The following is a 14,960-nucleotide window of genomic DNA, read 5'->3' as shown; positions in this document are numbered from 1 at the left end:
ACGTGATTTATTATTATTAAATAGCTCTGGAGGAAGGTTAGAGTTCGCAGCCCTCTGTTGTTGAATTGCGAAGCATAGTTACAGTTGGCTTATCTACAAAATAACAATTAATGGATTATATCATTAAACGGATTCCGTTATCGAAGTCTCTGCCACTCTATTTCTACAACGCGGAGGCGAGAGTCGTGCCGTTGAAGGTTTCGTAGCTAGTAATTTAAATTAATATATTTATTACTTAGAATCTGTTATCAATTGGTGGTGTGTACAGGTGAAAGTGATAGAAACAAGATGTGGCCCTCAATATTGGACGCAGTCAAAATGAATCCCTTTGGAACACCTTTTGTGACAGCTAAATGTCAGGGGCAGAACGAGCTCACGCAGTCACTCGTCAAGAATCATCACATTGCCGCAGCCTCCACCCCTGCTGGTGGTCAGTAGCAAATAATATTCATACTGAACAATCATTCGATTACCATTAAACGAATTCAAAAATTACATGTTTTACCTTGACTGTGTACGTCAAAAGGGCATCTTTTCGATGGCATCTGGTTATCACAGAACAATTGTACGATCTAATTAATTTTATTTTAGCAAAGTTTTCAGCTAGAGAATGTTGTTATATAATCTAAAATATTATTCATAGATATCCATTACTGTTTGAGTTGCTCCAAGTTTAAACATTAAGTTGATTAATGAATCAGAAAATCGTTTACGCCACCGTTATTTGTTTAATAGAAGATTTATCGTTATTTGCTGTGCGTCGTTATTTGTTTAGCGTACGTAAAATTATGTAATGAACACGGGTTTTCGCCTCATGGCTAGTAGTATCGTAATAAGTTTGTATTTTTCCATTCATTTTTTTTGTTGTAATTTTTTTGTCTCGTACAAAACCGCGTCTACTTAAAGTCTAATGTTTTTCTTGATAAGTAAGACGAAAATGTGTTGACGAGTAAGTTGAGTAATCGAGTAGCTTGGCTAAAAATTCCATCATCTTCGATCGTTCCTCGCGAATCGAGGTTGCATAAGGAGTAGCCATTTTGTCGAAAACGCGCATGTGAGTACCGTTCTCGTAACCTTGGTTAGAAATTCGATTAAAAATAATAGCACGTTGGTACAGTGGCCGCGACCGAGAAACTAATTAAAGATATCCTAGTGTTCTTGAAAGGTTTATTATTGGATTAGAGCAAGGTGGTAAGGTCATTCGTGTCGAATTTGAAGGTCTGCCAGGTTCGAATTGCACGCGTTGCCTGGATCAGCAAACAGCTGATTAATGGCAGTTTCTTTGATCAATTAACTACTCGCTTGCAAATAAATTTTTTTTTTCTAAACACACGATTTTAAGCACATTTTGCAGCGGACTTAACAAATACAATACATTTCTTAAGAAAATCGTAGTAGTTTAAAATTTTATTTTATTATATGCATAACATATATTTTTTCTTTAATATTCAGACAGTTGCGAGTTTGGATCGAACAAATACTTTCTGCTATGCGGTTTGGGAGGCATCCTGTCATGTGGTATCACTCACACCATGATCACACCCCTGGATCTGGTAAAATGTCGAATTCAAGTAGATTCAGAAAAATACAAATCGGTCTTCAACGGTTTCAGAGTAAGTATTAAATTATTTCTGACTACATTTTACAAATAAATACCATAACTGTATAATTCAACTGATTTCAGGTGACAGTGGCTGAGGATGGAACACGAGGTTTGGTAAAAGGTTGGGCTCCGACATTCTTTGGTTATTCTATTCAAGGAATGTTCAAATTCGGTCTCTATGAAGTCTTCAAAGTATATTATGCGGCACTTGCTGGAGAAGAAATGTCGTATGAATATAGGACAAGTTTATATCTTGTTTCTTCGGCATCTGCAGAATTTTTTGCTGATATTGGTCTAGCTCCATTTGAAGCTGCTAAAGTAATTATCGATTATTTTTCCACGGATATGTACAAATAACGTTTTTAACACATTTTAAAAAAAAAACGTAGACAGTTAGATCTATACTGTCCTCGTTATAATTTAAAGAAATTAGCAGATACTACTGTTCTATTATCTGTGCATTCCCGTGACTACTCCTACATCCAAAACAAGACAGAATTGTTCTTTTTCCCTGCATTGTTCCTACCGATCCTCATGTTTGCTTCATCATGTCCAATATCATATGTACTGTAAGTTTCTTTGAATGACTGTTAATATACATAGCATTGACTGTATGTTAAATTGCATAGAGTTCACAGAGCATATTTTCTATGTAAACAGGTCAGAATTCAAACCATGCCAGGATTTGCAAATACTTTGAGAGAAGCATTACCAAAAATATACGGTGATGAAGGTCTTGGTGGATTCTACAAAGGGCTGGTACCTTTGTGGCTTCGTCAAATTCCATACACAATGATGAAGTTTGCTTGTTTCGAGCGAACGCTTGAGCTCTTGTACAAGTATGTAGTTCCTAAGCCACGACTAGAGTGTACAAAGGGTGAACAGTTGGTTGTCACCTTTGCAGCTGGATACATTGCTGGTGTATTTTGCGCAATTGTATCTCACCCTGCTGATTCTGTAAGTATACTTCTTATGTAATTATATTTTGATGTCTATTTTTATTTGTTTTATTAATATGACATTATTACATACTTTGTTAACATAGGTTGTATCAAAACTGAATCAAGAGAAGGGAGCATCTGCTGGCGACGTTCTGAGAAAACTTGGTTTCGCTGGTGTATGGAAGGGTCTTGGCCCTCGTATCGTTATGATTGGTACATTAACAGGAGCACAATGGTTTATTTATGATGCTGTGAAAGTGTGGCTTCGTATGCCCCGCCCACCACCACCAGAAATGCCAGAATCGCTCAAGAAGAAATACGGACTGGCTTAATTATCATACACCAATAATATGTTTGATTGAATTGAAGCAATTGCAGTTAGAAAGAAAAGAGCATAGATGAATTACATTACTTCCTCACAATACATTGTCGAACAATGTTTTGCCATACATTTTGAGTATTTATTCTGTAATACAGACATCAGTGCAGGTGCCACTGCCTTGAAACTAGAAGTATTAATGTGCTGGAAAAATGACTCATAGTACATTGGCTATAATTACTATGATTAGAAGGAAGCAGCATATTTATAAACATTTAATTGTGACAGTGAGTTACCTATCGTAACCAAATGCTGTTACTTTGTACATAGAGTAATCACTGTAAATAAATGGTCTGTGATTGCTCGATTAAATCTCTAAGTTTGGTATTTATTTCTTGTACACCTGAACCAACAAAATATACTATACACGTATCGATTTTCATTAGGTTTAATTAAAATTTGGAACATAATCCATACATTTAATCAATTTCAATACAATCTTTATATAAATATAAATACATATATCAAGAAAAATACAGTGTACAATAGTTTCAATATCACAAGTTGATAAGTTTTATTCGTAACTGTATATACATGTGTTATAGAGCATTCATAGAAGCTAACCATTAACTCTCTGACTACGAAAGGCGTATATATTCTTACACGAAAATTTCCAATAACAATCGTCCCGCAGTCAAAGGGTTAACAAATGTACAAAAATTTACATATATTATCTTGAATAAAATTTGTTATCTAAGTACATTTTAGCGTCTCGTATCGTCGGAAAGATCTTAAATGTCAGCTTTCCGTGTAAGTACAAATCACATTTTTTTATCATTTCAAAAATCGGACTCGAACAATTTACAAAAAAAAAGTTTACATCGATTTGATTAAATTCCGTTATTGTCGAATGCAACGCGACTACGCCACTAGAATCAATATAACTTAAGGCGCTCATATCCATTACGATACATCGTAATTCTTGTTTGTCTTCCGAATCTCCTGTATCTATGTAAATACCTTTCTCTCTTAATTTCAGTCTGTGTTCTATAACGTTGTGTGGATTTACTCCTACTCGTTTATACAATTCGGATTTAAAATGATTACTATTCGCAAAATTTAGAGTTCCACAATACTGAAAAATTTTCAATCCAGGAATTTCCACCGCCTAAAAATTACATAAAAATATATATCGTAATGATAATAATTTTAGTTTAACAAAAAAAGTATCGTTAATTGCAAAAAGTAACGTACCGCCTTGTATCTACTCAAATCTAAATATAAATCTGTATTTGGTATGTGTCCCAGCAAACAAGTGTAAGGTCTAATGCTTTGTAATAAAATAATTAGTAGCGACAACATTATTCCAAACAATAAACCAATATCGATGCTCACTACAACAACCATTAAGAACGTGGCGATCCAAATTAACGCATCATATTTATTTAATTTCCAGAATTTCATAAGTTGCTTAGCTTGTTGAAACATTCCTTTCAAAGCTACCTAAAACAGAAAACAAAAAAGGAAACTGGTATATAATTCTTTAAATGATCTTTAAAATGTCATTTAATACCGCGTGTATACTTACGACGATAATTGATGCAAGAACGCATCTTGGTAGTGGTTCAAAAAATGGACCGATCCATAAAAGAATAGTAAGTAAAATTAAACAAGATACAATACTAGCTATTTGTGTTCGGCCGCCAACTGTTTGTTGAATTAAGGATCTACTCAATGATGCTGACACTGGCATGCACGAGAAGAATGATCCAAATATATTACTCATACCCTAAAATCATAATTTTAAAATATGTGTAATGGTTTCATACACAGTTTCGAAAGTATAGTTTCAAGAATAGTTTCCTTACCATTGCAAGAAGTTCTTGATTCGAATTAATTTTGTATTTAAGTTTTTGTGCAAATATTAAAGCCATTGATATAGTTATAGTGTAAGAAACCATGGTTATAGCAATACTATCTATTGCTACAAGATGTAATAAATCAAATGTTGGTATTGCTGGTGATGGAAGACTGTTAATTTTTAATTTCACAAAATAAGAATGTCAAGTCATACTCATAGACGAAAAACAATTAAAATAAATGTTTACACACCCTGTGGGGATATTCCCTACATCTTGGATATTATACTCCTTAGATAAGCCAAGGTACTTTGAAGTTAAAGTACCACTTACAACTGCAATCAGTTCTATTGGTATTGGAATGCTGCATTTTTTGTTTGCCCATGGCTAATATCAATACAGAATAATTATTCATATATGTTTTTATAATGAAATCATTATAATATTCACCTTTAAAAATTCGTTGTTAAAAGTAAGACAAGTAATTGTTATCAATGACACAATCACAGCAGCTATATTTGTATTTCGTATCTCTTTAATAATATCTATAAATGTCTGAAATAAATTGTTCCATTAGTTTACTATCATTAAAACAATTCTTTTAAACAAGTTCTATTTAATACTGTGTACATACAAAAATAAGTTTAAAATATCCTTTCTGCTTTGGTAATTTCAAACCTAGGAGATCTTTAATTTGGGATACAAAAACATAAACTGCTGCACCAGTTGTAAAACTATTTACTAAAGGTTCGCTAAGCAATGTGCTTATGATACCCAAGTGGAATATGTACATTATGATCTGAGAAAAAATGGAACATAATTATTAAGTTTATCTAAATATAAAATAAATTTATGAACATTACCTGATATATCCCAACCATGAATGTGACTGCTGTTGCAACTTGCATTGGTGTATACATATACAAGTGTTCCTTGGTATGATTGAACATTATATCCGTAGCATTTGGAGTTGTACTCTCATCATAGTGTGGTATCGAGTAAGTCATCACTGTTTTCCCAGTCATTAGGCAAACCACAGCAAAAGTTCCTGATGAGTGCCAATAATATTTGATTGTTCTAGCTTGTCTAATAAGTTCTTATTAAAAGGAGCTATGTGTAACTCTTCTGTAATAGAAGTAGTATTTTACTAAATATACAAACCCAAAATGTGAAACACTAAAAATCTTGGTACTAGCAGTTGATTTTCGTAAATTTTGGGAATCTTTCTTATTTTCTATTTTATCAGGCTGAAGCCGAAGTTTATAGTTTAATATAAATTTGTTCTTACCAATAGACACATGTCTTGATGTGCCAAAAAAGAAATACACTAAAACAGGAAAAAATGCCATGTATATGCCAACTACTGGTGGTACATTTCCCAAAAGCGCGTAAGCCATGCCCTGAGGAATGTGCATAACTGCTACAGTTAAACCAGAAATTATATCAGAGATAATATTTTTTCTCCAATTGTAACTTCTCAACCAATTTATGGAAGGAATTGTGGATATCATGCATGATTTCCAATTCTTAGATTTCAAAGCATGTATGGTGTTTTTGAAAACTAAAACAAAATAATTATTATCAATGTTTAGTCAATTACTATATAAAAATTAAAAAAATATTCTCTTCCAAGTACCAGATATATTTGGCATTTCATAATTATAATCTTCATTTAAAGCTTCTTGTTCATACATTGGCCTTTCTAAATGTACTTGTAACAATGCATCATGCTTCTCCATGTTAACAGTAATTAATAAAAATCATGGACTTTGATCAACAGAAAAATTAAGTATCTGTAATAAATAAGTATTTTTAACATGTAACAATTAATTTTAAATTACACAAACTTGAAATTTACATATATTGTTATGTAATACACTTGTACTTATCAATTATTCCTAATATTTATCATAATACAATTTATATTTTATAAAATACAAATATAGCTTTAAAATCGTACAGAATTATTAACAAATCATCAATACATAATTTTGAAACTTGCACGTATCGAAATTAACATTCTTATTCATGCGCGCCACTCATGTGATTAAATAAAGTAACCTAGAAATATTAAAAAAAAATCTTATTTTCAATGGCTTTATTTAATGTTCAACATTTTTATTACTTTTTTGCGACTTAAGTACTGCCTTATTATAACTATTTTTGGTCACTAGTAGATGACAAAAGATATTAAATAAACTTGTGTTTTAGGAAAATGACACGTTTTTACTTCATTGCAAAGCAGAGACACTTGACCACTTGATTGCGATCACTGGCCATCACTGTGATACTTTGATTCGATCAATACATTTTATAGATATGTACACATACAAATGTTATTATCACATATTCTTATAAATGTTTATCATGTGATACAGTAGTAATAATAAAACATATTAGTAACACTTGTGGTTAATAGAGCTGTTGTAGATAAATGAAAATTCTTATCTAATCTGTTATTCCTACTTCTATGTTATCCAAAAATGACATAGTCTTTATTTACTTGTGTGTCTATATTTAATCAGTTTATACAATTACTTTTACAGTTATATATTTTTATACAAATTGAAAATAGTTGAAACTGTATAACGCACAGAAACATAACTTTGCAGTATTATTTTTCATAATTATTATATAAAAACGAAAGGGAACGTTAGTTTTACTTATTTAAACATCAGGAGAAGAACTTACTAAAATATCAGATACTCAAATTTTCTTCTTCTACTCTTGTAGTATTTTGTACTTACCTTTATTATTACATAACTATAAGAGCATATAAATTACAATAAAATATGTATATATTAAAACATTGTGTAACAATGATGTTTATAATATACATACCTAGTATATAATGAAAATGAAATATATTTATATATACATATCTTATTTAGAATACACACGCGCGCGCACGCGCACACACGCACACACAAGTAATCTTTCATGAATTTTTGTAAAGATATGTAGGTACACGAACATTTAAGATAATACACTGTTTATATATTTATTAAATTAAATGCACATCTATTGTCGCTATAGCAGTAAAATGATACACGAATATCCACTACATCACGCGTAGACTTATCATACTGTTTTCCTTCTATTTCTCTCGTTCTTTTTTTTTCATTTGGAAATCACGGTTTTATCATGGTACTTTTCTCGATAGTCGAATGACTTTTAAAAAATGCAAATCAGGCCGCTTCCTCGTTACTACCACTAAGCGAACGCGTATTATGTTGGTAATTGCGTTTTGCGACGAATCCCCCCGAATGTTGCGTATCGTACATTTTCCGATTTTCTAAATAACGACGATAGTTATTCTCCCGTTTCCTCCGTTGTTCAGCTGCTTGTTGTCTCAGTTTCTCTGGATTCATGTGCGTCGTCACCATATGCCTCGTCAACGAGCTCATGAATTTGTACGTGATGCCACACACGTCGCAAGAGAGTATTTCCTCGTTTGCTCCTTGCTAAAGTTCATAAATAAAAAGAAACGTGTCACAATAATGAATTGTTCGTATTAAAAAAAAATTTTCGAAATGGAAAATCTTTTTTGGAATTATATTAATATTTTTCGTGATGCGACAAATTGCAGAAAATATGAGAAATGTCAAATTATATATTGAACCTTTTTCTCGTACGAGACCCGAAAGATTTAAACGCTAAGATCGTATTTATCATACGTACTTGTTGATGTACCATCATATGTCTCTGCAAATTGTTCAATCGGTTGAACTCTCGACCACAAACCTCACAGTCAAATTTCTTATCGGGATCATGATTCTTTTTATGTAGACTCAGATCAGTTGCATGTAAGAATGATTTATGACATACATCGCATGTGTGGCTCCGCTGATCGTCAGCCAAATGTGACTGCTCGTGTTTGACCAGACTAGCTTTCTCTACGAAGCGACGACCGCAGTAAATGCACGGAAGAGGTCGAGATTGTGAATTATGAAGCGTTAAATGCCGACGTAGAGCGGTAGACGTTGGAAAGTTTTTATGACACTCGAGGCACTGAAACGGTCGGTCACCAGTGTGAGTTTTTCTATGACGAGCTAGAGAATTTTGATCTGGATATCTACAATTTTAATAAAAGGAATCAATTATTTTCAGTCGTAAAACAAACATATATAGATATATGAAAGTTATATTGTTCACAAGAAATCACCTTTTTGGGCATAAGTCGCATGGGAAGTTTCTTGTTGTAACATCTTCTTCACGGGCGTGTTTAAGTCTATTGTGTCGAAGTAATTGGAAAGAAGTTTTAAAACTTTTATTACAAATATCGCATTTTAAATTATCTGTTGTTGGTATAATGACTTGTGTTCGTTTCTGTCCGTGTTCATCCTCGGATATGATTAGAGAAATGGTCACTGTATTATCCTCACTTTCCAGATCGTTAGCAGACACTGCAGAGTTCTAAAAGGTAGTAAAAATGAAAATAGGGAAATTCTGTCGAGTACATTTTGCAGAAATTATTGAAAATACCTGTGTGTTACTGGGAGGGAACTTGGGGTCGATATCTGGTAGAACATACGATTCTTCTTTGATTTGTCTAGCATTTTGTTGAGATTTAGCTTGTGATTCTCGGCTAATGGGATCAACACCGTTTTCAGCGATAGCGTAATGTCCATCTTCGGTTAAATATACTGGCTGTAAAGTCCCAGTGTCGTCTTTGAAGTATAGCTGACCCTCTTCGTCTTCGTGTAAAAATATTTGGTCCTAAAATAAAATTAGTCGAAATTATATCATGCTAGAATTATATGATATTGAAAAATATTTTTAATTTTTCACTTCAGAAATAATACCTGAGAATTCTCTTTTTCTGGATTTTGATTGGCATCCGAATGAACCGTTTCAGGTGCTTGCTCATCTTGTTCCATTGGCACAGGATTGTATGGATAACGTTCGTTATCATCTACGGATTGTGCAACATATAAGGCTTCTATGTTGTCTCCTTCGTAATAAATCGTTCCTTCGATTGGTATGGTGTTTTCATCCAACTGCTCCATCTAAAAATAAGGACTTTATATTTAGAAGTAATATTAACAATTGTAATTTTTATCTTATTAATATAAAAACTGTACAAACCTTAATGAAATGGGCATCTGAGAGCTTGTCAACCTGCAGTGTTTTGACAGTGTTTTGTTTCTTTGTACCAAGGACAGTATACAGCAAGTTATTTTCAACATTCTTCACAATTTCATGACTTATGCTTGTATCAACATTTTCATCATTATTTACATTATTTTTTAAATCTTGACCTAACCTAGATTTCTCTGTTCTGTCAGGCAATTCTACATTATCTCGGGATTCTGATCTGTTTGTTTGTAAAGGAAAAATAATTGTTTGATTATTTATAGATTTTCTATCTCTGTGTTGTGTTCTTTGTCCTCGTAAATATTCTATGCAATGATCCATAGTGTCTGAATCCTGCTCAGATTTTTCCTCCTCATCCATATCTTCATCTTGCCAATCTTCATCTACATCATATGTTATAACTTGTTTACCACTGCTCATATGAGAACGATATCTTCTTTCATTTTCATTCTCAGAGTGTGGTTTCACAACTGAATTGTTTTCCTCCAAACCATAAAGTTCCATTTCAGAACTTCGATCATACAGATCATTTTGCAGTCTCTCTGTACTTCTTTCATCATCTTTATCACTGATTCCTTTCAGAGGATCATCGGCTTCCAATGATTCTTCGCTTTCCTCTTCTACTTCTTCTATTATTTCTATAATTTCTTCTATTTCAGTTGTTTCAGAATCTTCTGTAGTTTCTGACTCTACTATGATGTTTTCTTGTGAAATTGCTTTTTTTAATAATTCTATCACACTTTTATTACTGTTGGTCTCTATTGTATCTAATATTTCGTGGGACTGTTCCATAGTAGATTTGAACTAAATATTGTTGTCCAAGTGGCGCTTAAAAAAGAGTGTACTTTATACATTTACGGTACAACCTATAATATAATTTTATAATATATAATATATAATATAATTTTGAAAGATGACAAATAATATTATTTATTCTGATAAGAGAATTTTACATATTACATACATACAATTATATACCAATGTACAAAAATTAATATTATAACTATGCATTCAACAAGATATTATATATAAGCAAATGATTATTACTATTGGATAGAAAGAGAACCAATAGCTTTTACAATAAACTTTATAAAGTCTACATTCGGTTGACAAAGTATGTACCTTAAATGATTAAAACAATTCTAATTCACTCGAGATCTTCTAAAAGATAGGATGTACCTTTATAAGGAGTATAATACATGCAGCCTTTTATTAACGATAAACTTTATATTAACTACAAAATGCATCTTTTCTGTTTATCTACTTCTATGTATGTAGAGAGCCTACATATAACTCGTACATTAATTCCATTTATAGATGAGCAATATTTACAATTGTACGGTTATAAAACAAAATTAATAAAATATTAATAAAGAGGAGTATATCCTAAATGTGTTCGTCCTTCAGGTTCATCCATACTTCTTTTCAAACTGATTTACACGGGCATTCGAGGATTCTGCATCGAGCGTGCATTTCGTACACATTCTTTATAGATACGAAATCCATTAACATGATATTGCGGCTTCGAAGGAATGATTTCTACATTAAAATGATCGTTTCAAGTATCCTGATAAAACCATAAGATTTTATATGTGACAAGAAGTACGCGGTTCACCTGTCGGTACGAAAATGTCTTGCATTTATCAACGGATAGCAAAATGGCTACAAAACGACAGTGATTATCTCCTTGAAAAGGTACACGTTAACACGTTAAGATGGGAAAAACATGAGCCAAGGAAAGAACAACAATGTGCACAATTTTGTTCACTGTACCTGTCGTAAATAGTTGAAATATTGTAAGCAACGTTGGAAAAAATTGTTTTTGCTCGGTCGATACGCGCTAGTATATCTGTCTCTATACTTCCCCAGCAAGCAAGTGACGCCACCTTAAACACCACGAAGCTGAACCTTAAACGTCACTATTAGGTTGTGTCGCTGCATTCACAAATTGTCCAACCTAGATTCTACGACAGGCGATTATATACAGGGTGTCCCAAAAATGTTGTAACACCTTGAAAGGGGTGGTTCGGGAGGTGATTTGAAACAAGTTTTTCCTTAGCGAAAATGTTGTCCGAGGCTTCGTTGAGGAGATATTAACGGAAAACACTGACCAATCAGAACGCGCGGATACCGTTGGAGCGACTAGGCGGCCACGCTCATACGCTACCGCGGCCTCTCCACCGGCATACTCGCGCTCTGATTGGTCAGTGTTTTCCGTTAATATCTCCTCAACAAAGCCTCGGACAACATTTTCGCTAAGGAAAAACTTGTTTCAAATCACCTCCCGAACCACCCCTTTCAAGGTGTTACAACATTTTTAGGACATTCTGTATGTTTGTCTGTTGATTGGCTCACTATTTTCGAAAGGCTCGACTAAAATTTATCGAACCTAATTAAACGTTGAGAACCAACGAGTATTTTGAAGAGTTTAGTACTTTGTAGCACTAAACAAATCGAGAATAACAGAATTTTCTTTGAGTATTCGCATTGTAATTTATAGTTAAATATCGCCTTTGCTGTCAGCCCTTTAATAATTAGGATTCTGGAATGAGAGTTAATAAGAGAAAATATGTAAAGATATCAAATAAAACACTATAAGTAAAGATATGTTTAAAATACATTTGTCAAGTAGATATATGCTAGGTCTATGATACGCTACTGGAAATACAGTGGACCAATGGACTTTCGTCGTAGGCATGTGGGTTTGCCCATTTGTCTGCTGGATCATGCTGGATGTTGCATGGAAATGATTAAAAATTCTCTATAAGAGAAATAGACAGAATTTTAGAAAATTCTTAGTTTTGAGAAAAAAAATAATGATATTCATTTCATGCAATGTAATTGAAAACGAATAAACAAATTATGCTTTATAAATTGTCTCTTACAGAAGACAACTTTTTTGTGTTCTAAGACGAGCCACACGATTCTTGGAATGAAATAATTGCATTTCCATTAAACTAAGTCTCAATGTCATAATTATTGCATTTTACGCAAACTTATTCTATCCCCTAATATATGCGTAATAATATATCCTAAGTTTATTAAACTCTGTAACAATCTCACATCGACATTATCTCGATTAGTTTGAAGCGATTTGAAGTTTCGAACAGTTATCATTAGAGGTGCGTATATTATAGCATAATATACCTTCTAAGTAACGAGTAGGTTATTTTACTTTTTCTAATCCATCGTACTCAAATTGAAATACTGTTTTGCTCCATAAAATTTTCAAAATAGTATCGACGCGTTACTAGTAAATAAATCGTTTCCTTTGAGTAATTAGATAATTGTAAACGTTCTTCATTTTTTGTGCAGTGTGACAATAATGTGAAACGAAAGAAGCAGCAAGAGCTTCATAGTGAGCTATAATATTAACGAATATATGAGACCTGTGAATGTTGTATAAAAGTGTTGTATTTATTCAGAGCGAATTGTCGTAAAGGTTATTTACTACGACGTTTAAGTACAGCTATTTTTTTTATAGTAAAAGATGTGGATTTACTCCCTGCTCGCTATTTTCGCGACGTTTGATTTTGCGACGGCTTCGTCAGGGTTTGATTTCGGAGATACCTTAGCACTGATTCTCGGATTGATCATCGGAATTGTTGGATTTTTTGCTTGCATGGGTGCTTATGCACGACGTCGAAACCTTTTGCAACCATTATGATTGCATGCCTCTCCGGAATTCGTCACATAGTAAGTATATTATACGTTTGACTCTAATTAAGTACGATTCGCTACTTGAAAAGTACTTTGACATATAGTTTAATATTTATGATTGTGAAGAAGTTTGTAGTAATTCAACCTAGCGTGAATTGATAATTCTATAATTTTTAATAATAAAGATACAAAGGAACAGTAAAGTCACTTTTCTCCTATTGCAAATAATCAATTATAGATCCTATATTACAATAGCTACTTTCACCTTCTATTTCATCTAATCAATTTTTGTATTTTAAGTAATATATTACCTATGGTCCATTGAAGCTGAGTGCTCGGACAAGCTACCAAATCACATACATACATGATATACATACAATATATTACTTTGAATTATTCTGTGTACTTTATTAGTAACTCATTTCATTTGAATTACAGGATATCTGACACATTTAAAGTTAAGGAAGAAAATGTTTCAAATGACTGGAGTTGAGTAATTTAAAGTTTTACATTTTCATAAAAATTTCTTTGGAACTAATAAACTTAAATGAACTAGATACTTTTAAGTCGATTCAAAGAATGCATGATTTTTTTAATGTTTATAGCTCATCTTGCAATAAACATTTAAGAAATTATGCGATTACTTGAATCATTTTAAAAGTAGTACATTTATTTTTTTCTGTAATCAATATCTGATAATAATAAGAGTAATATTTATAGTTTTACATTATATATACAAGTTATAATAAGCTATTTCTGTATGCCAATGATATTTAGTTGCATTGGTAGCGTGATATAACACTTAAGTAAGGTATAAAATAGAAAAGAACTAAAAAGGAAATGGAAGATAGGTATAAATTGTAAAAACCATATGATGTAAGATTATCATGTGCATTAAATTAATGTGAAGAAAAATATAAGTTCAAAAAATAAATGCTTATAAATAAAATTCTTTAATTGTTTCATTTGGATTATAGCTACTTGTAATGTACGTGTTTGATATATCTAATTGAATTCACACAATAGGATTTGTATGTCTATATTTTTGCACGTTTAAAAATAATTATGTAACATAAAATGTATTAATTCAAGATATAGTACTTACTATACCAATTAAAAAATTTTATATTGTTGTCTACGTAATATATTCATAAATTTTCACAAATATACAATGCATTAATTAACATCATAAGCTATATTTTAATGCAATTATTTCATCATTAAGGAATGGAAGATGATATCATTCTGAGCACAATCATATAAATCATTCCAAGTTCCTCTGCATTAATTGACTAAAATTATGAAAAAGTTTGTTTCAACGAAAATTCATATACCTCTGTCAATTATAATTCCTTTTTACATAAGTAAAGGATTTAAATTAATTTTACATCGATTTGCAACTTGTTGAATGTTGATGCATCTTTTATCTAATCAGTCTTTATAAAACTTCTCATAGAATCCCACGCAACACAGCTTACACA

The 14,960-nt window shown here is 32.2% G+C and overlaps 3 protein-coding genes and 1 long non-coding RNA gene across 14 annotated transcripts; 2 read left to right on the top strand and 2 right to left on the bottom strand.

Moving 5' to 3' along the window:
- Window positions 1-83: 83 nt before the first annotated feature.
- LOC128891721 (phosphate carrier protein, mitochondrial) lies at window positions 84-3,235 on the top strand. The gene is made up of 6 exons (XM_054151457.1): window positions 84-197; window positions 269-430; window positions 1,453-1,613; window positions 1,685-1,921; window positions 2,264-2,560; window positions 2,649-3,235. Exons 2-6 carry the CDS (start codon window positions 289-291, stop codon window positions 2,874-2,876), a joined length of 1,065 nt encoding a protein of 354 aa, XP_054007432.1. The 5' UTR covers window positions 84-197; window positions 269-288; the 3' UTR covers window positions 2,877-3,235.
- LOC128891694 (solute carrier family 26 member 6-like) lies at window positions 3,071-7,159 on the bottom strand. Of its 5 annotated transcripts, XM_054151428.1 has the most exons (12): window positions 6,848-7,159; window positions 6,725-6,783; window positions 6,359-6,515; window positions 6,011-6,283; window positions 5,586-5,770; window positions 5,357-5,521; window positions 5,173-5,277; window positions 4,976-5,109; window positions 4,732-4,894; window positions 4,452-4,652; window positions 4,118-4,366; window positions 3,071-4,031 (listed from the first exon to the last, which is right to left on the bottom strand). In XM_054151428.1, the coding sequence occupies exons 3-12, from the start codon at window positions 6,459-6,461 to the stop codon at window positions 3,594-3,596; spliced, it is 2,016 nt and encodes a 671-aa protein (XP_054007403.1). In that variant the 5' UTR covers window positions 6,462-6,515; window positions 6,725-6,783; window positions 6,848-7,159; the 3' UTR covers window positions 3,071-3,593. The 5 variants fall into 5 exon arrangements, with proteins under 5 accessions (XP_054007403.1, XP_054007384.1, XP_054007411.1 ...); XM_054151409.1 differs by having other exon boundaries at window positions 6,683-7,159; XM_054151436.1 differs by lacking the exon at window positions 6,725-6,783 and having other exon boundaries at window positions 6,953-7,159.
- A 550-nt stretch (window positions 7,160-7,709) lies between these two features.
- LOC128891678 (zinc finger protein 652-A-like) lies at window positions 7,710-11,752 on the bottom strand. 4 transcript variants are annotated; one of them, XM_054151367.1, is made up of 7 exons: window positions 11,593-11,752; window positions 9,811-10,647; window positions 9,528-9,731; window positions 9,208-9,441; window positions 8,888-9,138; window positions 8,404-8,797; window positions 7,710-8,186 (listed from the first exon to the last, which is right to left on the bottom strand). In XM_054151367.1, exons 2-7 carry the CDS (start codon window positions 10,609-10,611, stop codon window positions 7,911-7,913), a joined length of 2,160 nt encoding a protein of 719 aa, XP_054007342.1. In that variant the 5' UTR covers window positions 10,612-10,647; window positions 11,593-11,752; the 3' UTR covers window positions 7,710-7,910. The 4 variants fall into 4 exon arrangements, with proteins under 4 accessions (XP_054007342.1, XP_054007361.1, XP_054007371.1 ...); XM_054151386.1 differs by having other exon boundaries at window positions 8,467-8,797; XM_054151396.1 differs by having other exon boundaries at window positions 8,551-8,797.
- A 974-nt stretch (window positions 11,753-12,726) lies between these two features.
- Window positions 12,727-14,164, top strand: LOC128891726 (uncharacterized). 4 transcript variants are annotated; one of them, XR_008460910.1, is made up of 3 exons: window positions 12,727-12,941; window positions 13,135-13,515; window positions 13,918-14,164. It is a non-coding gene; the product is annotated as an uncharacterized LOC128891726 (long non-coding RNA). The 4 variants fall into 4 exon arrangements; XR_008460913.1 differs by having other exon boundaries at window positions 12,751-12,941; window positions 13,304-13,515; XR_008460912.1 differs by lacking the exon at window positions 12,727-12,941 and adding an exon at window positions 13,058-13,072.
- The last annotated feature ends 796 nt before the right edge of the window (window positions 14,165-14,960 follow it).

Source organism: Hylaeus anthracinus, unplaced genomic scaffold, assembly GCF_026225885.1.
Source record: "Hylaeus anthracinus isolate JK02 unplaced genomic scaffold, UHH_iyHylAnth1.0_haploid 0, whole genome shotgun sequence".
NCBI classification, from domain to species: domain Eukaryota; kingdom Metazoa; phylum Arthropoda; class Insecta; order Hymenoptera; family Colletidae; genus Hylaeus; species Hylaeus anthracinus.
Note: the sequence above shows the minus strand (reverse complement) of the source record. Positions and strands in the feature narration are given on the sequence as shown.

Bases quoted from the DNA above. Each gene is read 5' to 3' on its own strand.
- LOC128891678 (XM_054151367.1), bottom strand. From the start codon at position 10,611: ATGGAACAGTCCCACGAAATATTAGATACAATAGAGACCAACAGTAAT. The intron at 9,442-9,527 runs GTATTATTTCTG...ATTTTATTTTAG, and splicing joins CAGAAAAAGAGAATTCTCAG to GACCAAATATTTTTACACGA. The intron at 8,798-8,887 runs GTGATTTCTTGT...TTAAAATTGTAG, and splicing joins TGCGACTTATGCCCAAAAAG to ATATCCAGATCAAAATTCTC.
- LOC128891721 (XM_054151457.1), top strand. From the start codon at position 289: ATGTGGCCCTCAATATTGGACGCAGTCAAAATGAATCCCTTTGGAACA. The intron at 431-1,452 runs GTCAGTAGCAAA...TTTAATATTCAG, and splicing joins AGCCTCCACCCCTGCTGGTG to ACAGTTGCGAGTTTGGATCG. The intron at 2,561-2,648 runs GTAAGTATACTT...TTGTTAACATAG, and splicing joins TATCTCACCCTGCTGATTCT to GTTGTATCAAAACTGAATCA.
- LOC128891694 (XM_054151409.1), bottom strand. From the start codon at position 6,461: ATGGAGAAGCATGATGCATTGTTACAAGTACATTTAGAAAGGCCAATG. The intron at 5,522-5,585 runs GTAATGTTCATA...ATTTTTTCTCAG, and splicing joins TCATGGTTGGGATATATCAG to ATCATAATGTACATATTCCA. The intron at 5,278-5,356 runs GTATGTACACAG...AATTTATTTCAG, and splicing joins GATATTTTAAACTTATTTTT to ACATTTATAGATATTATTAA.